Source organism: Epinephelus lanceolatus, chromosome 6 (genome assembly GCF_041903045.1).
Source record: "Epinephelus lanceolatus isolate andai-2023 chromosome 6, ASM4190304v1, whole genome shotgun sequence".
NCBI lineage: Eukaryota > Metazoa > Chordata > Actinopteri > Perciformes > Serranidae > Epinephelus > Epinephelus lanceolatus.
In genome coordinates this window covers 6,680,043-6,706,201 of record NC_135739.1, presented here as the reverse complement: position 1 = coordinate 6,706,201, position 26,159 = coordinate 6,680,043, and the positions used below count along the sequence as shown (strand labels likewise).

The window sequence follows — 26,159 nt, the reverse complement described above, 5'->3', positions numbered from 1 at the left end:
GCCAATACCTGATATGCCGATATGTAACATCTCATGTCACTGATAACCGATACAGCTATCAATATATCCACTTTTTTTCCCTGCCTAATTTAAGTGATCATCACGTCTCTTCTGTAGTACAGCACCGGACTGTACCGATGACATACCGATGTTGTCAGCATGTTGGCCGACTCCGCTAGCAGTCCATTTGAAAGCCCTTACCAGCTGATACTAATGACATGCTGATATTATCATGCATCCCTAGCCTCTTGGATGCCTGCTGCTTACAGTCTGGCACCTGGTTGCTACCTTTTTATTAAGTCCAGACCTCACCTGAGCGCTGGGGGGGTACACGCCGATTAACGTCCTGAACACAGAAAACAAGAAGACAATACAGAGAGAGGGCAGAGTCTCTGCAGGAAAATACACAGCCACACACTTCTACTGGGTCATAAGTGATGAGAGGGATTACCTCGGTATGAGTCTACACATTGTTTTTAGGAAAATCCTGCACAGTATATCTTTGATGAGAGGTTAATTCCCTCCTTCCTCTGTGTATAAAGTATTTTCTGCACTTTCTCCTATCTGCCAGAGTACTACGTTTCACTCTGGCAGCCATACAGCTCGAGCACACAGATCACTCTTTGGCCGAGCACCAACATCAACAACAATCAAGAAACAAGGAACGCCAAATAGGGTGTGGGAATGTGTGCTTCATATGGACAAGAGCGATGCTTGACCCAAAAAATTAAAGCAGCAAAAGAAACAAAACTTTCTGGACCTCTGTTAATCATTACCATTTCTCTTGAATACCCTCTTCTTAAAGCCTGACTTTCAACACAGAGCCGCCATAAAAAGACACAACAAAAGGCAGCACGAGTGCCATTGAAGGACAAATGGCCTACAAACAAAAAAGCCTACACAGCTACAATTGAGGCTTGACTCTCCGAACCCAGCCTCATAAACAGGAGATAAATACATGTCAGTGACGGGGTGAATGACTTGGTCAGAGCCCGACAAAGCCTGTGCGTCTTGTAATTCCTTGATGTGGATAAAGCAACAGTGGTGTGATGCAAAGATCAGGGCAGTGTGCCCCTCCCCGTGTCCTGCAGTCCTCAGACTGTGTTTAAACCAAGAGATCAGACACCCATAATCTCCATTGTCCCGTCCTGGGTAGACGACAGGGTCCTACCATGGCCCACTTTAACAAGCAGGGCCATCTGCAGAGTCACAGATGGTCCCGGCCATGTCTCACACAGGTTCCCACATTTAGATAACCTGATATGAGCTGGTTTACTAAGATGAAAAATACACACACACACACACACACACACACACACACACACACAGAGTGAGAGCAAAGAAAAGCAGAGAAACTGTTGCTGCTTTTGATAAGCCATCGTAATCTGCCTCGGTATGCAGTTTATTATGTTTTTAAGTCCAGAATAAAACAGCAGCTCTGTTTCACACCGTATCTACACACCTACATCACAGCTCTCCGTCTACAACCTTCTGAAACATGCTGCATATGCTTTTGATTACAATGTGTTATTCTCCTCTGTCAGAATGAACGAGTCTTTGATCCACCTTTATGCACTCCCTGCAGCACTGCACCTCTGAAAAAACACATTCAAAATAAAGCTTAGCACAGCTCACCCACCTCACGGTACACCCTGTTCAAACTAACATGAAGGTTCACTGGCAAAATAAAAAACAACGTCTTTATGACAGGAATGAATAGACATAATCAAGGTGATGAATGAGGCATTTCTGTCACAAGCTGGTGCCACCGTGGCGTTTAGTTTGAGAGTGAACAAACAGAGGGGCAATAAAACAGAGAATGAGACTTTAAGGGCACATGTAGTGAAAGAATTCAAATCAATGGACATAAATGTGTCCTGCCAAATGGGTCCAACTGGGACATTTCTTCCTTTAGACAGAGTGCTGCCGAGGTAACAGTCCAAACACTAAGTGAATGGGGAGACTTCCTACTGACAGCCTCATTCAAACACGTCCCGTGACTGAGATTTCTGTCACTGATTGGCTGCTGGACGCCACGATCCCAGCATGGGAGCCGTGACCTTGACCTAACGTTGAGGTGAAGACGGGAGGCAGGGAGACTCTGAGCTCTGATGGGCGAGTGCGGCCTGGCTTTGTATCCCTCAATGAAGAGGTAATGAGTCACACAAAACTTCCCAGCAGCCAGCCAGCTGGCATGCAGCTCGGCTGCACAAAGAGATCTGCGAGGGTAGGCCTTCGCCCCAACGCCGGTCTGTTTCAGCATGGCAGCCATTCAAGCCCTGCTTTCCATTTTATTTGCACAAGTTCTTTTATGTCTGGGTCTCAGTCAGACGTGTCTCTCTCTTTCTCTCTGTGTCTCTTTCCTAGAGGGATCGTTTGACTCACCTCCACTTTGCTCCCATTTACTGGCTGGCTGAGACTCTGGGGAGTTGGGTGGGCTTTTGATTTGGCCGGTCCTGCTCAGGCTTCAACCCAAAACCAACCTCGGGTGTTCAAATCACAAATGAACATAAGCTCTGCTGTGGACATGCCGGGATATTACTGGTCAAGCCACATTTGGAGGTAGTCAGAGACACATTTGACCACACATGTAGCAGAGTTTGAATGCAAATGCATCGCGACTGCTTTGACAGACAAGTTAAATTTGTAGTGTGTGAATAGCAGGACAAAAAAAACCTCAAAGACAGATGGATGTGGACGATTTGCCTGTTACAAAGCTTGGAAAAGGTTTTGAAGCTTGTACCAGAGCCAAGGTACCAAACAGCCATAATAACACACCCAAGGTTTCTCACACATCCACATTTATTTGTGGCGACCAGACACGATATCAACATCTAGCGCCATGTTTTGATTTCTTATTTTTGGGTCTGGACCGCTCAGCAGGAGTACTGCTGGAATACATAGACTGTTCAGTTATTCATTGCACCTCACTCTCTGAGTGCAGAGCGATTCTGGGCACAGACGGAGCAGCAGAACGCCAGGCGTGAATCTTAATCGTTCATTGAGTAGGGTCAACAAGTTTGCTTTTACTCACAAACAGCCAGTCCTCTCATCCATCAATCTGATCTGATCAGCTCTGATCAGACTGACTGATCATTATCCCGTGACTCAAAACCTCAGAATTTAGAGGGGACAGACTGATAGTCATGGACACAGACAACAAAACAGAGCGTTAAATCAAAATGTGGTGGGCCGCCACAAATAAATGAATGTGTGGGAGACCCTGGGTGGATGTTTGGTACCTTGGCTCCAGTACGAGCTTCAAAACGTTTCCAAGCTCTGTAATAGGCAAATCACCCTCTTTCATCTGCGTTTGAGAAGTTTGTCCTGCTATTTACACACTCCAGATTTGACTGTCAAAACAGCTGGAGATGCATCACCACACCTAGATTCCAGTTCTGTGGGGAAAACTGTCAATATTGAGGTATTTGGTTATGATGTTTAATTTTTCCATATCAGCCAGTGCTACATGTATCATACTTTGAATGCAAATGTGTCCTGACTGGCCTCGAAGACTATCTAGTCAAATATGTAGTGTGTTTATGATCTCAAACACTGATGGAAGAGGGTGATTTGTCTATTACGAAGCTGGGAAAGGGTTTTGAAGCTCATACCTTAAATGAAATCCAAACAACCCAACAATGGGTGTATTATAACAGAGCACATGGGAATATGGATAAACAGCATTTTAAAATATTACAACTCTGCACTCTAGAGTTCCTGTAACAGCCGTGTGTGCGTACATGGGCTGTTAAAGGCCTCCAGAGACGACGAGGAGAGCTTGCAGTGGCCTCTGCAGTGACCGTACTTAAACATTTATTCACTAACTCTGTTTCCATTGCACTTTGACACATTTACCTTTTATTGGTACACCAACTTTTCCACTTCCTGCATGGGTGTGAAAACTTTTTGGCGTCTCCACTCGGGATTTTTAGTGGACTGAAGTGCACCTAAGCCCTGTTCCACCAAACACTTTCAGGATGGTACCTTTGGAACTGAAAGTAATCCTTGTCTGGTCTTGTGATGGTCAAAGTTGTTAGAGGGAAATTTAAGGTGTGCTGATTGATTCACATCATTGAGTAACATTACAAGTTAAAGTTCCACCTTAAAAGTTGCCGGCAGTCGGCACAGTGAATTATTTTTTCTCAGACTCCAGCTGCTGTGAGAGGCAGCGAAACATCCTTTCATTTTATAGTTACAGTTTACTAATAAAACTCTCCACGGTATGAACGGTGGTTACATGAGCCTCAAAACCAGACACAACTCAGCCCTGAGCAGAGTGACCGTCCTCTACTGACCAATCAGACTGCAGTGTTCACAGCTCCACTTTTTAGTACCAGATCTGTGTGCTAGGTACCCCAACAGAGGGGGGACCAAACATGGGGACAGTACCGAACGGTTCCATTGGTACCATCCACTTTTCACAGTGGAAACGGAAAAGCCTGAACTGAACTGAACCGTACTGCTCAGTGGAAATCGCTGTGAAATCAGGCTCAGACTTTATTTGCTCAGCTCCTCAGAATCGAGCTGGGTTTAGTTACATCTCAGCAGTGCCTTTTCTTTTTGGCGACCACATAATTTTTATTATGAGATGTATAAAATTAGTCTTGTAAAACACAAGCCTCACACTGTAATGAATTATTTTGGGATGTTAGGCCTGGAGTTGGAAAGAAAACACAAATCACGAAATATCTCCCACACAGGGAAAAAGTTACACACACGCACTGAAACACACAAACAAACCCTGATGTCTGGTTACAGTTTAGCTGTGTTCCTGCAGGAGGAGAGAGTCTATATGAAAGTCTGGGTTTCTAATGAAAGACACCTTCCACAGCGCTATGGGCTCCAGGCTGACGGCCAACAGATGGGGCTTATCAGCTGGTAACAACACAGCAGCACCTTCAGGTACTTTCCCTCTTGCACCACGTCCAGCTACCATTTCAGAGACAGCCTGAGGGAGGGAGTACTCTCTTCAGATAAACCGATGTGTACGATCCACAGCAGGCCGACCGTCCATTAGCTCTGTGATGCAACAGGGGTCAACACCCCTCACATTTCCCACAAATGAGTCGTCATAAGAGCTATTTCCAGGAACTATTTCTCCAGGGTCTGTCCGTGAAAACAAGTCAAAACCTCAAGTGTAGTCACTAAAACTATATCTTGTTTAATCCATAACAAAATGTTAGAATGTATATACAAACACTGACGCTCCCCAGTGCCCCTATACAGGGAGACTAGACTGCTAGGACCAATTTAGCAAATGTCTCGGAGCTTCCCACAAGGTCATGTTTCATGTGAAAACAGAAGTGAAAGCTCTGCCAGCTGTAATGACCTCTGGCATCACAGTGACACACCTTGCTCGGTGGCATCAAAGGATTATTCAAATACTGATTCCTGTTTGAAGTCACCTTTGTTCTTTTTGGCCACATTGAAACTTTGGTATTTGCTGTTGGTTCCTGTTTTTTCACCATCGCCCACAGTATTCACAACTTTACCAAAATGACTGAGGAGGAATCCCCATTATCCCATCGCATAATGTAGAATCTAAGTGCAGTCCCTTCACTGTGATCACTTAATCCTCCACAGAATAAAAAACATATTTAAAAGCATGCAACTCATTTCCTTGATATTACTGCTGCTCTTTTAGAAAGACAGGAAACCCAGAAGTAAAGGCAAATTTGATTTATCTAACATTGTTTCAGTAAAAATGAAACTCTTATAGTAAGTTGCTCTGTGATGGTTCGCTGCCTGATGTAGAGAGGTTGCCAAGACAGACTGGGCAACTCATCACAAAGCCCAACAGCAGCTATAACGGAGGATATAAAACTGGGTTTGTCTCAATATTATTTATTTTTTCTCTCGCTCCCAACAACCTTAGTGTTGAGCATGGACATACTGATCACACACTCAGGCCACATTCACACGCTGTTCTAAAATGACAACAATCTCCGTGCACTTGAGTGTTTCAGAGACTAATGTGCCTGAAAATTTCTATCATATGATCACTCTCGCACTCTGAGCATGTGTGTCGATGTAAACAGGAAGCAGATTGTCTACTCTGCAGTTGGTTGCTTAGTCACAGAAAATACTACGGAGAGAGTAAAAAGTAAGACCAGAGATTTCTTTGCTTGGACTGATGACCGGGTGTTACTGAAAGTAACACAGTTTAGGAATCGTAGCAAAGCAAATACTGTGACATATCAGAGTGGTACCTGGTTGATTATCCATTACAAACACAAGAAGGATGAAATCACAACAAAAGATGCAGGCCTGGTTACAATATTTTGACTTGACAAAAGGCACCTCGCACATCCTCTCCCTTCCCACTTCCTCTGTAGCCCCTTTTAAACAGGAATTGTGCAAATTTGCAGGAAAGCCCAATCAGTCTTCTTTCAGCATTGGCAGTGTAAAAACAAAATCAGGGAGTGCAGCAAAATGACACCGGCCTACTTCTGTTTATACAGAATGCGCCTTTTTCGGGGCAATGGGGGGCGTGAGCAAGTAACAAAACGTGTAGCTCAGCGTGTGATGTAAACAGTGATGTGGAAGGGAAGCCGTGGCTGGTCAGTCCTTCAGTGATTCTCTCGTAAGTCGGCCCGTTCTTCACCATCCCCGTCATCTGACGGTTAATGGCCTCTTTGTTAACAAGGGCAAGGAGGGCACACAATTCCTTGTCTCCCCAGTTGCTCATCTTTACAGTGTCTGTCAGGTTTGCGTTTCCCTCTTGCTACTAGCTTCTCGCTAATTCCTGCTATCAGCTGTTTCCTGTTTATCCACCGCCAGTGGGTCACACATGCAGCGTCTTCAACAGTCCCTCACGTGGCAGAAGGCCGCCTCGGTCTGTTTAAACTAAAAGGGTTCCGCCAATATGTCTACCCTACGAGGCGGAAAATTGGGCACCTCGGATCAACTCGCCAATCCGGCTCTGTGTGTCTAAACGCTCGCAGCCTGCTGGCAAAACGGCCCAACGTTTGTGGAAAATCTGGCAGTGTAAAAGGGGCTTCTGTCTCCGCGTTAATGTGGAGGGTCCGCCACATTAAGTGGTGTCCCAAACCAACTAGCGATCAACAACCATGTGCATCACCATATTGTGTTTATCATGAAAGTCGCTATGTACAAATGCAACTACTCTCACATACATAAACTGCTAAATCTCAGGTAGACATTCAATATTTTTATACAGACATTAACACCTTTAACATTACATTGTGTTGAGGATAAATATACCTTTCGCTAGTCTCTAGAAAACAATCACGGTTATTCAATTGTAAAGTGGGAACTGTCATAAAAAAACAAGCAGCTTATGAATATCAGAGTGAAAAACAAGATGTTTATAGAAAAAAGGAGAAAAGAAATGCCACCAAAGAAGCTTTACTTCAACTTAGTTATTTAAGGGTTTGTCGGGTTGTTTATTTCCTTTAATAAAAAAAGAATACTGCACAAAAATTCACGTGTAACAGCAGCACATACAGATCAAAATAAGTGCTACATATGAAGAACATATAATGGAATTAAGCTTTATTTTTCTCCATGGTTACAGAGAGTTATGTCAGTTCCTTTGTCTGCCGCAGAGAAGGAAGTTTGTCTCAAAGCTTGCGACTGTGTTTATACCATACATCTTGATCAAGGGTGCTTCATTCGGCTGTGCAGGTGACTTAAAGCTAATTACTCTCTTCAACAGAGTGGGAGTGGGTAGGGTCCAGTTTTGGAAAGGCCTAAGCGAACATGTGTCCGTGTCTTTGTCTCCAGAAGTCTCAGTTTCCGCCCCTCCAGACTAAAATGCAACCCCTGAGCTTTCAAACTAATACGGGGTCAGCACCATTACAAAGGTCTTCTGAAACCTTGGAGAAGCGTTTATGCTCGACGTAAATGTAGCAGTGTTTATGCATTTCAAAACAAAAACCTCTCAGTGTGGATGTAGCCTGAAGCTACAGACTACTCAACATCACTGAGACACATGGATGTTATCCCTCCACATGACGGCTGATGAACTGCTTCTCAAATGTAAAACAGTAAACACAGTTGCTGCGGTAGGATTACACTCACAATAAGACAGCTACAGACAGTTTTGGCGAGGCAGGTGGAGTCGGAGGATTTAACCAATTCTGTACCTTCATTGTGGCGAAGCAACAATACAGCGTCTCACTCACTCAGTGTTTTCAGTGCTCAGATGTCAGTGGAAGTTCCCTCGGAGTTAAAACTCCCCTGAGAGCTCTGAAAGTGCAACTTTTAGATTGGTAACTGGAGAATCCATTCCTGGGAAACATGTGGGATAGATTGATGGTAAGCCGGGATTTCCGGGTTTTTTCTTCCTTATATTAAATATCTAATGGTACGAGCTGTGTGCAGCGGACTGTGTGGAGGTTTGATGTGTCATGAGATCAGTAACAATGGCCATAACAGAAACCAAAAGGATTTACTTGGAAATCAAATGGCCCTTGTTATTTTTGTCAAACGGAGCCAAGAGACATTTGATTACTCATTTGACTGGAGTTCAACAAACTCTGAGATCAGTGAGCTCAGCCCCTCTGAGACACATGAAGCACCCTCATTTACAAAACTCACTGCGCACTGAATTATATATTACTATCAAATATTAACCCATATGAATTCACAAGTACGAGGCATCAGTTCTGGACTGATTGGTGGTCAGTAAATGTTTAATTCAGAGAACAGCCGAACATAATGGAGAGCAGGTCATCCATTTTTATGGCAGAGCACTTTTTTGCTGCTATAGCAGGATGGTCTCTCCCCAGTGGGGCTGCTAGGAGCGGCACTGGCTGGATCTCAAAATAAGAAACTGGGATACAGAGATGAGTGAGAGCGGGAGGGAGAGAGACCCAGAAGCTCAGAGAAAGCAGTCAGAGGAGAAGAACAAAGTATACAAAATGCCTGAGGGAGCGAGCAGGCACAGAAATTACTGGCAAGAATAAAAGATGAATCCGGATGGCGAGGAAATATCCCAGAGGAGGAGGGTATAAAGGAGGGAGGAACAAAAGCCAGAGCAGGACGGGTGAACTTGCGCGTGCTTCATAGCACAATAAGGCGGGTGGAGGGGAGTCGTCCTCTCACGTTGACCTGTCCAGGAGAGCCTGTGCGGAGGCCTCAGTTTATTCTTAGCGCCACAGCTCGTGTTTTCTGCAGCATTAAAATGATGCACGTCTGGCATGAAAAAAAATAAAGGAGTGGACTGAGTAGATCTCCCTGTCTGCTCATAAATTATTTACACCAGGTAAGATCTGGCACTCACCCCTGACGCTGAAGTCGTCTTTGGGAGATAAAAGTTAGAAAAAGAAACATTCTGCGTCAAAAGTGACGCTGCTCCTGCGTGGAAAGGTGCTGAAGTGACGAGAAGCAGAGCACCGAAAACCTCAGTATCCAGGTCAGTGACGCTCGTTCACAAACACTCCACCAGCCTGCTACAGGGTGCCATCCACCACTTACACTAAAAGTGTTTAAATCAGTGTGACAAGTGAGGCCCCGCAGGACGGCACAAACACAGCAGGAAGCAGATAAGACCGCGGCGAGGGAGACTGGCCCGAAGATGGTTTAATACATGTGACAGCCATTTACCGCCAACAGGACAGAAAATAATAAATGGCAGAAGATTATTTGTGACTGAAGCTTTATCGATAGTGAGATCTGTCTGAATGGGAGTTTCTGTTTCTTGTTAAGTGTAACTGCCATTCAAGTCAAGAGGCAAGGAAACAGACGATCAAATCTTTGAAATCTTACTTTGACATTTTTGGAAAATACTCTCATCTGATGTTTTGCACAGAGTCAGATGAAAACACTGATATTACTCTCATGTCTGGTGCCACCCATGCCAGTGGGTGCATTAGCTTAGCATGAAGACTGGAAACAGGAAGCAGCTACAATTACTGAAATTTAAATTGGCTTGTTACTCGTTACTTTTGTCTTTATCATAGCAGAAACACGCAGCCTATTCCCCAGATTTTTATGTTCTAACAACACTCATAGTGATGCACTGGTCAAGTGAGCGACACCAGCATGGCAGAGGGCGCGCATCGATGAAATCAAACTAAAGCAAGAACCAGACAGGAGATCCACACACTGTATTAAAAGCTTATTAAATTGTGCAATGTTGCACAATTAAAACAACTGGGAGCTTTTAATACAGTGTGTGGATCGCCTGTCTGGTTCTTGCTCAAGTGAGCAGCACTCCCAATGTCTTGTGTGTGTGTGTGTGTGTGTGTGTGTGTGTGTGTGAGAGAGAGACAGAGAGTGACAAAGAGGCAGGTAAAGAGAAGGTGGAAAGTGGGACTATTGCAGGTAAAGTTCCTGTAAATTATTAATAACCTAACCTTACTCAGAACATCACAAACCACCCGTTGACCAACACATCACTCACCCAACCTTATGACAACAACATAAATGGCATGAGTCATTCAGTCATTCAGTCAGTCAGTCAGCATTAGATTGTCACTGCACACAGTGACCAACAGCTCAGGAAATTAAAGCTTGCTTTCCTGGAAATATGGACGTTACATTCCCCTAACCGAGATCAAGGACAAAAAATTGTGGTGAATTGTCAGTGTGAGGGATTTGAATAACTGTTAAGGTCATAAAGGGTAAACCTCAGTGAGGTTTATTTATTTCATTAGGCCTATTGTGATAAGACATTACTGTCAAATGTCTAAGACAAAGATGTTATTTCATTTAACTCTGCCAGGAGTATTAAAAACTGACGTGTTGCTTGATTTGAACAATTGAATAGGCCTATCGAAATATACTGTGTTTTATTGTTATACTACTTATTTTTCATCACAGTCATAATGCCTTATCACTCTCTCTGCCTTAGGCTTCCCATGTAGGCACATGGAAGGGCAGGGAGGTTTGCTCTCTCGGCCTTAAGGCTTTCTACGTAGGTGCGTGACCTGAGGCCTGAGGAAAGGCAAGAGGCCCCAGAACAGAGCCATACCACCAAATATAATACTGCAAATTGCAATAAAGTTTTCTTTGACTAAATAATACAGCTATGTGTGCATTTATATGAGAATTTAAGCAGATATTGAAATGTAATGCAAAAGCCATTTTCTAGGGCTGCCCCCCCAACAGTCGACCAAACATTAGTCGACCACAAAGTTAGTAGTTAGTCAGCAAGATTTCATTGGTCGCTTAGTTGCAGAAAAAAAACTGTGCAGCGGCTGCCTGTTCGACTCCAGCCTGCGGCCCTTTGCTGGGTGTCGTGTTGTGTTGCTTCATCGCAGACCTCTGCTGACCTGGGGCTCCTGGCTGTCCCACGCTCCAGACTCAAGCTCAGGGGTGATTGTGCCTTTGCTTTATCTGCCCCCAAACTGAGGAACAGCATCCCCCTCCTAATCAGATCCACCCCCTCCTACTGAGGTCCCATTTATACGAGTCTTTAAGTCCAGGCTCAAAACCTACTTTTACTCATTAGCGCTCGAGTCCCCCTGATGTGGCGTTCCCTGATGCGTGTCTGTGAATGTATGAACTGTGTACCTGGCAGTTATATTGCCTCTAGTGTATGCGTTTTTTTGGAAAGCACTTTGGTCAATGTGAGCTGTTTCCAGTCTTTATGCTAAGCTAAAGTTACGGTCCCTGTAGCTTCATATATAACAGACAGATTTGAGAGTGGTGTTCCTCTCATCTAATTTTTAAGAAAAAAGCCTTTAAGTGAATTTCCGCAAACGTTGCAACTGTTCCTTTAAATATCAGTACCAAAACTCTAAACTTGTAGTAGTCGCTGCGAGGTTGCTTTAAATATTACCTGTTTAATGTTATCTCTTTGTGCCTGGATGAGATCACTCAAACCGTCCCACCACACTGATAAAGAAAACCTGACCCCAGAAGCTTTTACGTGTGAAGAGAACTGTTTAAGCCTGAACTGATGAGCCCAGCGTTTACACACACACCCTCATATCCACAGGTGCTTTCTTTTTTTGCATCACTTGTGCGATGGTGGGACAAGTGATGAAAAGGCTCTTTCAACTTTGAAGAATCAACCTGGCTGATCCGCTGGCTCGTACACAGAGGCGAGGTGAGGGGAGTTCACATTCCAGTCAAATCCCAGTCTAAACACCTGCATGGCAAAGACTACAAGTTCACATGTGTTTCCTTCCTGTTAGAATACAGAGTCATTTTTAACTCAACTTTTCCCACCACCCAGCATGGTTACACCTTAGGTCTGTCTTAACATCAGGTCAGAGTATCTTTTAAAAGTGTCCATTATAAAATGTTGACGTGCATACATACATCAGCAACAAGTAAGTTCCTATTGGTGGAAGAGCCTGGGAGGTTTTACTTAATATATAACGTTCTTTTTATACAGCAGTGATTCACTCTGTGTCTCAGATCCTTTATCTCACTTCCTACTAATCTGTCTCACCAGATAACGAGCCACAATTCACACGAAGGAAGGAAAGTAGAGTTCATAAGAATTTTGCTTTCCATCTTCTCCTCTCTGCAGAGATCCTGAGATGTGTCTTAACATTTCTGTAAGAATAATTCCATTGCGTAACACTTAAGTCTGTCTTTGTGACGGTGGTGGCCTGTGGAGCAGCACAAAGGCAGAGCGGGAGATCATATCATTTAAAGACAGCCTCAGTTGAGAGTGGAAATCCACGCAGGTGGCCTGAAACGCTTCTGGCTACTGGCGGCAAGACAAAGACCAGCCGACAAATGTTTTATGGTGCTGTAACCTGTCAATATTTCTCCAGGTTGCCACGGAGAAGAATGTGGTGAGGTGCTGTAAACTGCATGCTACAGTAAACTTAGTTTAACTCCAAGTCTGATGTGTATTTATTTGATTTTTGGGCAAAATCTTGTCGTCTCAGCTACAGTGTGAAGAATAACAGCTATATGTGGGTGCAGGCAGACGGCTGAGCAGATGTTGTAGAGCCAAGAACAGAGAATATCTCTCCTGTATAAACAGAGGGGAGGTCACACTGATCTTAGTCTGAAATTACAAGCAGTACTCACAATTTCAGGTACAAAAACACTGCTTTGCAGAGCAGAATTGTGAGGTCATGATAACTGTTAAAGACATCCAGCACTGAAGCCTTATATGTGACTCAAAGTTGTTTATGTGTAGTTCAAATGTTCAGTGATTACAAAGTAAAAGAGTATATAAGGGTTGGGCCTGGACCAGTTGGGAACCGCTGGTCTAGCTGGCTTTAGCCATCGCACTGGTCAGCTATAACTCTATATAGCATTGCAAATATATATATACATATTTGCATGATTGGTGCTGATTTTTTTTTTCATCTTTTCTCTCCATGCCCCACATAGGTGCTGTAGTGCTGCCAGAGAAAACCTCAAACCTCTGTCACTTTGTTTCTCCAAGTTAGGAAATATATTATTCGCAGTTCACATAATCAGATTGAAATCATAGTCATTGTATTATGCTCTTGAAGATTTAATCATCACGAAAACATACGCCACGTAAGAAAGGCGATAAAAACCAAGAAATGGTCAAAGTTGTCACTGACATTTAAGGTGCATTGACTGATTAGTGACATCAACTCATGCACTAAGTAACATGCAAGACTACATTCCACCTTAAAAGTTGCCTGTAGCTGTCTGCAGTAACATTTGAGCAGCACAGTGACTTAATCTATATTGTTCTCAGTCTATAGCTGCTGCTAGAGGCAGCAAAACATCCTTTCATTTTCTAGTTACAGTTAAGTAATATATGTAAACCTGGCACTGTAGCATCAGTGGTTACATAACCATGCCTGTGCACACATGTGCTTGCATCATAGGTGTGCTCCAGTAGCTCTGTATATTACTTATCACAAAAGTTAAATTAACAAATGAAGATTAAATGCTATTCAACATGTCTTCAAAATTAAAATGACAGGTAATAAATACATTATGACACAATTTTTACGACTGTCTGTCAAATTGACGAACAACTAGAAAGTCTAATGCAAGTTTATGTTGTTGCAGCTCAACGGGTGATTTAGAGGCAATGAAGGATGGAGAAACATCTAAAACTAGCCATGGGGCTGTTCATGGCTCAGCTCTTCTCCAGCCATGAGTGACAACCTGTACCGAAGACTTTGTTTAAGTTATTGAGTCGCCTCTGACAGTTTAATCGGCCCCAGCTCTGGTCTGGGTTTTGCCGGTCTGCTGACCTGTGGCTATTCAGTATCATGTCAAACCTTAAATCCACTCTAATTGGCCGGTCAAGTCTTTAGAGGCCGAGTGATAAGCAAGATGGAGGCGGCTGTGTTTGCTCTTTTGTGTTGTGAAGGGGTGTGTAGAGGGGAGGGGGGTGCGGAGGTCAGCAGGCTTTTGAGGTCAGGGGGTAAACGACTTTGCCCCCCACCTCCTCTTCAGGACAGGGTTGAATTGTCCTGCCGGTGCCGCAGCCCCACACTCACAACTCCATAAAGAGTAATGACTGCTGGGGAATGTTATTGAATAAGTTTGAGTGTGTGTATAAGAGACACCTCAGGACACAGAGGTAGCTCAGATAGCTTATCATGGCCCCCAGTTTCTGCAGCAGGAAAAATAATCCACTCTTGCCAACAACAAACTGAGGCTTAACTTCCTCCGGAGGAACCTGACGTTACAAAAACACGCATACATTCCAGTGGAGAGGCCTTAACACACTTAACACAAGCGTCTACACACCTGAAAATATACAGAGGACCAGCAGAGGGATTTTAGGTGAGAGTGTGGATGCCCACACTTAGAAGCACTTGCTCTCATGGAGGGTCCCGCCACAGGAATGCAAAGTGTAATCACTCACACGTTTCCCTCACGCAGAGCAATGAAAAACCTTAATTTTAACAAAACGTCTCCTCTGATAAACAAACACAGCCTCGACCCCTCGACTCCAGTTTCTCCCCCATCTCCCCTAATCACACCCGCCATCCAGGCCAATTTAGGGAGCATGTGTGGGGTGCAAAGTGCAAGCGAGCACTGCGGTTTCCTGGTCACTGGCTTTTTGGAATGCTTGACTTGACAGAGCAGAAACCACTTCAATCACAGGCCGACCGACCCACCGGGGGCTGAGGTGCTGGGACGCACACATGGGTAAAGGAGTGAGGGGGGAAACCTTCAGTTCAACTCGGTGCAGAGACCGCACTTCTCATTTCAATGTCAAACCAATCTGGTGTAAAAATAATTTGCTGACAATACCATGTTTATACCACATTATCAAGTTACACTGTAGGAACTGAACAAAGCCGTCGGTTTGTTCACGGTTTGGTACTTTTTGGTCCCAAAAGTGCAAAGTCAGAGTGCTGAACATAAGCCATGAGGAAGTACAAAGAAATGACAGTAAGAATGAATGACATCAGCTATAAGACAGCTGAATGAAAACAACAGGCCATAGCTTCATGGCAGTCTAGGCCTTTGCAGTGTCTGTCTGGGAGGAGGGGAAAGGTGCAGGAATAAATGAGCAAGTCTTTGAAATGTGCTCTATAATTAGCAGGGGTAGTATATCAACGGCAGGTTGTCTGGACCTGCAGAAATATGCTTACAGTTCTCATAATGAAAGAGAAAAAAGAGGAGTCAGGGCTTTCAATCCCTGCTCTAAAATGTGATCCAAGATCCACCGATGTAATTCTTTTCTTTGTGTGAATGACTTAAAGTCTTTGTTCTCTTTATGGAGAGAGATTGAGGCCTGTGGCATTAAGTCCAGGGTTTCCCACACAGTTATTTATTTATGGCGCACCGCCACCATATCAGCATTTGCCGCCTCATTTAGATTTTTTTTGGAAGTGTTTTTCTCCTTCTTTCTCTCTCATGAAAGAGCGTTGCACAAAGCAGCAGAGCATCAAGCGCAGTCACAGTGTGACTTAACCATTCATTAAGTCATATTTTAGTGTTGTCGATCATTTTTTCAATCAACTTAAGATGAAACCGGCTTTGTTGCAGTCCAGCGCCAGGTCTTACCAGCAAAACTGAGTTTGTTTTCACTGGCCTCTGCAGCAGTTGCTCCTCTAATGCACTGATCTGATTGACTCTGCTGCAGAGGGAAAAGTAAAACTCATGAAGAGTTCTGCCTGCACTGCGATAAGGGATCCGCAAAAACCTCTGAATTCAGAGAGGGGACAGACTGATCACAAAGAGACAAAAGACGGACTTCAATAATGTCGTAAAGCAGCATGGTATCATGGGGGTTGTTGTCTTCAGTGTCAATCAATCTGACGTGCCTCAGGTAGAAATCATGTTCTTGAAGGGGGTAATGTATTTAAGTTTTCTTAATGTTACCTTTAGTCTCTATATACAGACACTACATTCAGTGAATGTAGAGTCTGTAGGCAAACCCCAGAGATCTTGCCTCCGGAAGAAGAGCAGAAGAGTCCTGGTTTCCGGTTGTAGGCTGTTTGTAGTCCGCGTGATATTGACCAATCACGTTTGATCCGGCTGCAGTTGTTGCCAGGTTAAACGTGCAGTGAACTAACAAGGCGGAACATAATTGCCGTCACAGCAAACTCTGAATCCATCGCAATGGTTCAGCATATTTACTTATATATAAACAAAAGTCAGAAACGGAAATTCGCCTCCTCCGCCCAAATCAAACCAGAATGCCAAAAAATCAGGGGTCTGTCCCCAGAGGCTGTATCGCCGTCTGCCGGAAGTCAGACACCGAATACAGCCGATGGGTTCCAAGGATGTGTTACCTTTAGTCTTGATTATTTACGTTACATTAATTCTTTCTAATAATCAAATAGCCACAAGTAACCTTAGCTAACATAACAATAGCTCGCCCACTTCTTCCTCTCTCTCTGACGTATCATCTGGTGTTTTCCTGTTTCCCAGTTTCCACTGACAGGTGACCAAATGAAAGCAGTGTCACCTTAAATAAAATTATAAATCGCTCTGGGTTTGAACATGGCTGAAAAGATTTGGGTTAATGTGAGTACACAACTCAACAAAATACATAACATTTAAATGCTGAAATGTCACATATACCTTTACCTGAGCTACTTGATATATAAAAATGGAGTCACTAGCGGACACTGTTGATAAAATGTGATTTCAATCTCTGACAAAATATTTTCATTCCTGCATTATGTCCTCAGACATTCATGTGACATGTCTGCAAGACACAATGACTGCACATGAGCTGTAGGGGCAGTGTTGGCAAAAGGAGAGAAACTTGCTGTGCATATGTCAAATGCAGTGTGCCAAAAATACCAGGATGTTCTACTACATCCGGTCTGTTTTTGCAGTATGAAAGCCAGCATGTGGCATTTTGTTTTATCTCCACAGTAATGGATATAAAAGCAAGTGGGTCGACGTTTAGGGCGTAATGTTAAGAGGAAGTGGTACGTCCCAACTGTGTGCATACAGCATGCAACAGTACGTGCTTTCTAAGGGCAGCTGCAGTACCAACTAAAAGTAAAAAGTAACTCGCCACTGTCCCGACATGCTTGATGCACACAATCTACTATAGCACCATTATTTCAGACTTAACAATATCGTCACAGATGTTCCTCGAGCGTCGCTGTTATGATTGTTTACATCATGCAAAGCCTGAAGTACTACACAGTCTGAGTTCTCTGGTTTGCCCTCGAGTTGAACCTCCAGTAACACCTGTAGTATAACAAGTATGTGAGCAATGCTGTTCACGACACAGCCAGTTGTCTCTGCAAGCGCATGGTTAAAAGGCAAATATATCTCTGGCCTCACACTGACTGCTATTGACCTTGGATGGAGTGTGCATTGAATCTCTTTTGCAGCCTCACTTAGTAAATCAAAGCCCCAGTAATGGCGGGACTGGGTCAATGAAATGCAGCAGAGAAGCACTGTCAGCTGGCTAATGTGGTTCCCTGGTCTAAGCTGTTTTATGGTGGAGTTTATAGTAGCGTAGATGATGTGCTACAACCGTCCACAGAGACTTTCATCCAAGGCCGCGAGGATCACAGAGCTGCATGAACGTCACAGCGGTGAAGAGGAGGAACAGCGCTGGAGTAAAATCAAGAAACAGAGAGGACGGCAACGGCAGAGCATAAATACATGGTGCTCAGTCTTAAGGGGTTGTTTAAGCAGGCGGAAAAGTAGCACAGTGAAAAGCCTAAAGCACCTTTAAGCAGAGTCGTGATTAATTGTAACTGCTGCAGGCTCTTGTCTTTTCTAAAATGTTGCATAACATGTAGTATCTGTCAGGCAGGGTACTTAGTGTACGAGCTGATTTCTTTGAGTTCAAACACTGAGGCTGACTGCTCCCGACAGTTACAAATGTACTACTAGAATTTTGAAGCACACTTAATTGTCAGCTGGTGAATTCATGTGTCATTTCAGAACGTGTGAGGGAACTGTGGATTCTGATCACATGTCAAAGTTATTCTGACGTTGACCCCTGCTGTTTTTTGTGTGGGATTATTTCCAAACATTTTTCTTGGTGCAAACCTTTTTATTGTCAATAAATTATACTGAAGGTTTATGTTCTAATGCTACAACCAACAACATTATCACTCCCAACGTAATACTTTAAAGTCACAAGATTACCATGTAAGACTGCGCACACAGTTTGCAACGCTAATGCATGATGGATTTAACGGGAAATGTGAGGCATCTTGTGTGCTGCGGCGTTTAAAGTTTCTTTGACTCACTCAGTGGATCTGTGAGACTACTACTTTCCTCTATTTGGCAATGTGAGACGGTCTGTGGAGCGGCCTGTACGAGGAATGTGGGAAACTGCCAGCCATGTGCTTTTGGACCAGAAAAGCCAGAGGGCCACTTGCCACCACAAGTATTACAGCTCCCCCTCCACACTGAGCTCGTGTAACTTAAAACCCAGCAGAGTGCTCTAACATGGGACTGCACTACAGAGCCCGGGCTGGCTGAGGAGCTCTGATGGTAGTCAAACGCAGACATTGATGGGGTGTCACAGGAGAGCTGTCCAAACACAGAGCTGAGGGATACATGCCAGGCTCCTGGTGTGTATGAGTGTGTTTAAGCGTGTGTGTGAGGCAGAGGATAAGAGTCAGACGACGAGAAGGAAAGAGTGGATTTGGAGGAATAGATCACCAAACAGAGACTTCATCTTATTTTTCATCTTTACAGAACCATTTTAAAGTGTGTACTGTTCGTCTTAAAGGATCTCTGGTATTGTTTAGTTGGACTCACTGTATAAATAGAAACGCCAATCAACCATGGACAGTAGAAGCATCACTTAAGCGTCTATATATGGACCTGCTGCCGTACTAAGTACAGCTCTTGTACAGCTGGTGTTGTTGATAGAGAATAAAAGCCTGGATATGAGATGGAGCAAGAGTGAAAGAGAAACACTGCACTTCCAGCAAGTCATTTGACCTAAATGTGTCAGCATCACGCCAAGCTTTTAAAAATATACCTGCATACAAACATCACCACTGAGGGAATCGGAAAACAATATTGCACAACAACAGTTTTTGTCAGATGCAGCACCACATAAACTTCCAAACTTTCATGTGCCAGAACTTGTGATACCAAAGGGTCAATATCTGATTCTGCATATAGAGAACAGACAACTGTGCACTGCATTCTGGGAAGTACCTGCCATACTTGCTTCACATGCTTCTTCCCAAGAGACAAAAAACAAGATTGGACCAGTTGAAGAACAAGCGCAAGAGACCCTACCAAGAGAAGCTGAGCAAGGAAGCAAAGGAGCAGGACTTGGTCAAGCGATCTCAGCTAGCTACAAACTGTAATGTTTCCAGACTTGTTTTCCTCCCTTGTGTGTGGTGTTAACTTTTACACAGTCAAGCAGTCTGGAAACTTTAGCTGACAAATGGTTGGGTGTATGACCTGCAGATTTTCAGTGTCAACGACCAGGAAATCATCTTTCGCACACAAGTAGGTAACCGAATCACCGCTGAACACACACACATCTTCTGTGTCGCCACTTTAACCTCAAGAAAACATATTTTTCCAATACACTTAGTCATTACAGTTTGTCTTTCACTTAAGTCACATTTTCGTTAACATCGAGTTCATTGCTAAAACCCCTTTTCCACCAAAATTAACGTACGTACACAGGTTTTTTAAACACAGTACCCCACAAAAACAGGCTATAGATACCACTGCCAGTAGACTAAGCCATGCACACAGCTATGCAGTACATGAGTATGCCTTTCTGTCTTTTTTTAACTGGTGTGTCATGTTTGACATCACAGAACAGGTTAGTAAACAGCAGAAAGCAGCATGAGGGAATGTTGAAGTGGTTACTTTTATATATCTCCTACTTGTTCAGTCTATCTTTCAAACTCATTGCAGACTTATTTGGTGTGATGTTGGAGCTCTGCTTGGGCGGAGATGGAGGGTATTTTGTGGTAGTGTCTCGTTGCATATCTGCAGTAAAAGGGGCTGATACTGGTGCGTTACCCAGCTGTTCTATTTCCATCTATGCCAATCGGAACTGATAAATACCTGTGACTACTGCAGAGTAATTTGACCTGCGTCTGAATTCGGACTGTAACCTTTTCCATTACACACAAAAGCAGATGTTGGTGAAGATTCTGTCATCCAGGTCATGGTAATCTTAAGTGCTACATCGTATGCTTGAGTTTCTTGAATTCACCTCTCATCCAAGAGGGTTCTTTAGAACTGGAGAAGAGGCTTGGATGTGAGGTGAAACGTCTATGAGAAACTCAAGCGAGTCCAGTTGCCTACGATGTAGCTCTATGTGCAGTAGGAAAGGGGCTTAATAAGTGTGCTTTTGAACTTTCCGTCCTGGTGATTAACGCTAGCTGTAAACATGAAGGCTATTTTGATTGTTTTTTTTTTATCATTAATTTTATACTTATGTCAGTGTTATTTATGTCTTTGTTTTTGCACTCTCAATGCCTTAATGAACCTCCACCCAAGCCATGGGTGATTCTCAGCTCCAGTGGTCAAGTGGAGTGAGCACTGTAAACTAGAAAACTAAAAAATCACACTCCATTAGGGATTAGTTTTCCATGCTGGTCATGAGAACAGTTAAGACAGTTGATTATGAAGCAAACTTTTACCACTGCGCCGTGTTTTCAGGCTGGATAAAGCACAGACTCCACCATGTTGTCCACTAGCACTTGGCACCTACAGTAGCTTCCATGTCTTACAATCCCACAATGCTTCACGTTGCTCACTACTCATGTCACACTCCTTTTCTCTACATGGCGAATGAATCTGCAGCTGTGTCCTTCAGCAGAGACAAGTCACAGCCACATCATAAAAAGCCCACCCCCACCTCCTGAGCTGCCAGTGCCTTCAACTGCTCCATTTACACTAATTGTCATTCAGATGAGGGAGGGCTCTGTTGTTTAAGGCTGCCCCTGACACACATTAATATGAAGAGCACAATTAAGAGTAATTAGGCTTTTCCAGGCAGAAGGGGGTTATGTGGTGAACCTAGCACGCAAAACATTCCGTACAACATGTAGCACGAAGGGATTCAATCATCTCATCCCGACGCTCCACCCTGCAGACGTGGGCTGAATCACACAGTAAATCATTTGACTTTATTGTGGGTGTCAGCTTCATACAAACTGAGCTGTCAGTGCTTCATTCACAATAATATGGCTCTAATTACAACACTGCTTTTTATCACCGATTCTCCGAGTTGGTTTTATCAAAGCAGCTTCCCTGATTAATTTACACACAGAGCGCTGGACTCAAAGGAAAACTATGATAAACTCATAAAGTGCCACTTTTAATCACTCATTAACACAATGTGCAGCATTCCAGATCAGAGAGGAGCGCACTGCCAAATCTGAACTGATGGAGCCTCTTTAGATCAGACTCAAACTGCCTCCATGAGCAGACAGTGGGCTGAATCCAGTTGCCTTCGACTTACAACATCTACATATAACCACGATGAGTCTAGGGCTTTATAGACATACTGCAAATGGTCAGCTGTTTGTGAGTGTGTGTGTGAAGGGGAAGGACAACTAGTCAGCAAATTTTGCCACAAACAAGGGCTACAAACACTGGCAGAAAAAAATCTCTGCAGACATCTTGAAGTTTGAATCAGGCTTAAGAGGGGTCAGGTCTGTTTTTTTTTGTTGCAGCAGGCAGCAGATAAATACCTGCAGGCAAACTAACCCATTCACAGACCACAGGAAGCAGGGTCTGGGGAACATGCATGGACTTGTTGAACCTAAACTAAAGCTGGGTAAATCCACTGGGGTATGTCTGAGCTGGAGGAGCGGTTCCGGGGTGGACAATCCTGATGGGGGGGGGGGGGGACACACAGGTCTCCTAAGTGCTTCCTGCAGAGTGGGTTTATACATAAATACTCACACACTACTGTCACCTCACCTCCCTCCTGCCCCCGAGTCACTCAGGTGGGGGACACAGACTAAAAAGAGCCAGGCGATGGCCACATGCTGTGTTATCAGGGTTCTCAGTGGTGGTCAAGCAAAGTTTAACACATGAAGCAGGACAGCTGTGAAACAGCAGAGTGTCGTGTTCAAGTTGAAACATCTGAGTTCAACAGCAGTCGTGGAACAAGTACTCAAAACTTTTACCCGAGTAAAAGTGGCCCCAGAGTGTAGAAATACTCTGTTACAAGTAAAAGTTCTGCATTTAAAATGTTACTTCAGTAAAAGTACATAAGTATCATAGTATGCTATAGTAGGAGTAGACTTCAGTAATAAAAGTACTAATTATGCAGAATGGCACATTTCAGACTAATGCAGGTTATATTCAATCATCGGACTATACTTACTTATTCATACACTACACTTAATTTAATGTTGTAGCTGCTAAAGTTGAGCTGATTTAAATGACTTTATATACTGATGAGTAGTTTGTGATAAAGTCTCATGTTATCTTAATCTGTAATAATAATAAATTAATTAATCGATTGGACTGTAAAATGTCAGAAGATGGTGAAAAATGACAATCACTGTTTCCAAAAGGCTAAGACGACGTCTTCAAAGTCTTGTTTGGTCCACGACCCAAACAGTTGGACATGGAGGAGTAAACAAACCAGAAAACATTCAAATGTAAGAAGTTGGAATGTGTGTGACCTTCTTTTCTTTAAAAAATGATTTAAAGCAATTAACTGTTCATAAAATTAGCTGGCGATCAGTTTACGTTAATGGTTGACAGCTAAACAATCCATGTCTGCAAAGTAACTAGCGCTAACAGTTTGAAATAAGTGTAGTCAAGTATGAGTAAAAAGCAGCAGAAAAATGCCATTGCTCAAGTTAAGTACCTCATAATTGTACTAAGTACAGTACCTGAGTAGACCAAATGTTACATTCCACCACTGCTCATAAGATATCAGTGCCCAGAAAAGTTCATGCTAATATCTGTATCATCTGTCACCCTTTCAGATAAGAACACACTGACACACACCAATGTGTTTAAATCAAACGAAGAAAGTCAACATTTTGATTAAATTAGAGGAAGAAACACTTCAAGTCTTTGCATCAAAAATAAAATTTGGGATTGAAAAAGAAAACACTGGCTGATGTGTTTTACAACGACAAACTTTTCTGTAGTGTCAGTTGAAATGTAAATGTAAAATCATGTTCACCTTGCCCCTCTCCTCCTACTCTTTACCCCTGTAAATAAATAAATAAATAAATATAATAAGAAAAAAATAAAGAAATAAAAATTTTAAAAAAAAAAGCACAAATTGACTCTGAATCTGAAAAGACATGAAAAAGTAATTTTAAAAAATGAAGAAAAAGAAAACCTGAATATAATAATGGGAAACACACTAAATAAATAATAAAAAATAAAATAAAGTAAAAATTGAATTGAAGTTTTTTTTAAAAAAAGAAGAAAAAAGAAACCATTCAATACAAAATTAAAGAACAATGCCTGTGTTTATTTTTTAGCAAAATATTGCCAAATTTATTTTTGATGCCAAAACTCCTCAGGTCAACTTCTTCCCTCCGGGCCCGGTTCACAAAGTTACCTTTAACTATAGCTACATAAAGCCACAACCAACAGTACTGTCAGTGCAGGAGTTAAAGCCCAATGTTGTAGCAACACCAATCAGATATCAATATAATAGCTGAGCGTCTGTAGCTCGAGCTGTGGACAGACAGACAGACAGGCTGACACAGACACACGCCCCTCAGCGTGGGAACAGATGAAAACAGCAGCGCGTGTCTCCCAGTATGAACTAACAGACTAACTTTAGTGCACAGAAATAACAAGGGGTTTATTAAAAGTGAAATAAACTTTAAATGTTAAAGAAATAACATGTTCCTGTGTTAATACAGTGGCTTTCTGAGTGCTGGTGGAGCTAAAGACTAAGTTAAATGCGACTTTGAGGGAGTTTATAAACCAGCATGTTGTTATTTCTGTCGTGACTCAACATTACGCAACTTCTGGTAAACTTCGCTAACTTTATTTTTATCTTCGTCACTATTTCAGAGGAAACTCAGCCTGGATCTAAAAGTGTAAATGATGCCTCCTCGTGCCGCTTTCTCTCAGAGCAGCGCGCGGCTCGTGTGCACGCGGCTCCAGCCCCAGCGTATCAGAGATCATATTTGGGGTACTCACGCACTGCCTCCTGTTTGGGGTCCAGCTCGGAGCAGCCCTGCTGGAGTTGGCTGATCTTGCTCTGCAGCCCTCGGACCCGCAGGTTAGTGGAGGTGAGCTCCGTCTCCAGCTCCTGGAATATGGAACAGGCATGTTTGGCCAGGTCCGACAGCTGCCGCAGGGTCCGGGACAGAGCCACATTACTGATGGAGACCAGATCCTCGAAAAGCACAGCGTCCTCGTTTGGGATTTGATGCCTGCACAGTAACTGAGGTTCCACGACTCGTTTGGCAAATGGCATGTTGGTGTGGACCGGGGAATAAATCCAACAGAAGTGTCCCAAGAGTGAGCAGGAAGCGGTTCTCTCCCCTCGGCCCCTGATCCAGGTTCTCTGAGTTCAGCTGCTGCTGCTGCTGATGCCCCCCATCCTTTCATTTGTTAGAGAGGACTGTTGTGCTCCTGGCTGCAGCGCCGGGTCATCTGCTGCCCCTAATGCCTCTGTGTTTTCCACTGCTCCCAAGTAGAGGTGGTTTTTAAAAAACAGGCGGCACTAAAACCTGGAGCGGAGTCTCAGGCTGTACTGGATCAGGACTGCCTCACATGTTGGCTCCACAGCCCTCAGGAAAAATGTAGTGATGGTCCTTGAGCACTTTCAGGAGGGACACTGCACACACTAATATAGTTAAGGCTATTTTGTTTATCATCAAAAGCAGGAAAGATGAAGCAGAAGAAGATATACTTTATTAATCCCTGAGGGGAAATTCAATTTTTCCACTCTGTTGCCACATACACACTGGCACAAAACACACACACATGCACAAACAGGACCTATACATGCATTAAATACAGTGACATCAGAGTAAAGCAGGATTTATAGTTGTGTGCAGAGTCGACCCTACGCACGTAGCCTACACCGTTGTGAGCATTTATACTTGTGCGGTTGTGTGTGTGTGTCACTCTGCAGTTACACCTCCAAAACACTGGTCAGCGGCAGGGTTTCTGTGAAGTGCTGTAAAGTTTAGTTGATTCAAAACACACAATAAACACACATTAAACATGGCTTAATAGAGACAGTTTCAAACACAAGTGTACAAATCAGCTTCACTATAACTCGCAGCATTGACAGACAAACGCTTGTCTTTATCTCGACACATTTTCCCCACAAATACAACATGCTAACATTATTAGCACAAGCCTATGGCATTTTACATTGTATAAGTTAGCCTAGCAACTACCGATCTTTTCCTCTGTCTCATATAAAACCAGGGACAACAGCAGCATTTAACAAAGGTAACTGCACACAATTCGGCTCCATTACAACTCACAAGATTCAGACAAAACAACTGTCATACTTAACACGTTTTCCAAACAAATACAAAATGCTAACGTTATTAGCGCCAGCCTATGGCATTTAACATTGTATAAAGTAGCCTAGCGACAAGTGGAGATTTCCTCTTTTCATATGAAACCTGGATAAATCCAGAAGGATAAATCCCTTAAGGATAAATCACACACAACACTTAAAATGCTGTTTTAGTGGAGGCTTTACTGTCTTCGCAGTTTATTGTTTCTTATCTGTGAAATAAAAGTAAATAAAAGCTTTGTTTCCACTGAGGGAACTGGTTTCAGCTTACAGAAACAGACAGGAGGTCTGCGTCACCACAGTCACATTTCTGGGGAGGTACATGTCAGCTTTGGCATCGAGAGAGTAAAAACTTGATTGTAGACTAGACAGTTCTTAAAGGAGCAAT

The 26,159-nt window shown here is 43.3% G+C and overlaps 1 protein-coding gene across 2 annotated transcripts in view; it reads right to left on the bottom strand.

Moving 5' to 3' along the window:
* The window catches only part of nhsa (Nance-Horan syndrome a (congenital cataracts and dental anomalies)), a 95,119-nt gene extending 70,097 nt beyond the window's left edge, over positions 1-25,022 (bottom strand). Inside the window, exon 1 of one of the 2 annotated variants that reach the window (XM_033622109.2) lies at positions 24,430-25,022. In XM_033622109.2, coding sequence (XP_033478000.2) covers positions 24,430-24,709 — 280 coding nt within the window. In that variant the 5' untranslated portion in view covers positions 24,710-25,022. The remainder of the gene's footprint in view (positions 1-24,429) is intronic. The other variant, XM_033622110.2, reaches the window with a different exon arrangement.
* Between the last annotated feature and the right edge of the window lie 1,137 nt (positions 25,023-26,159).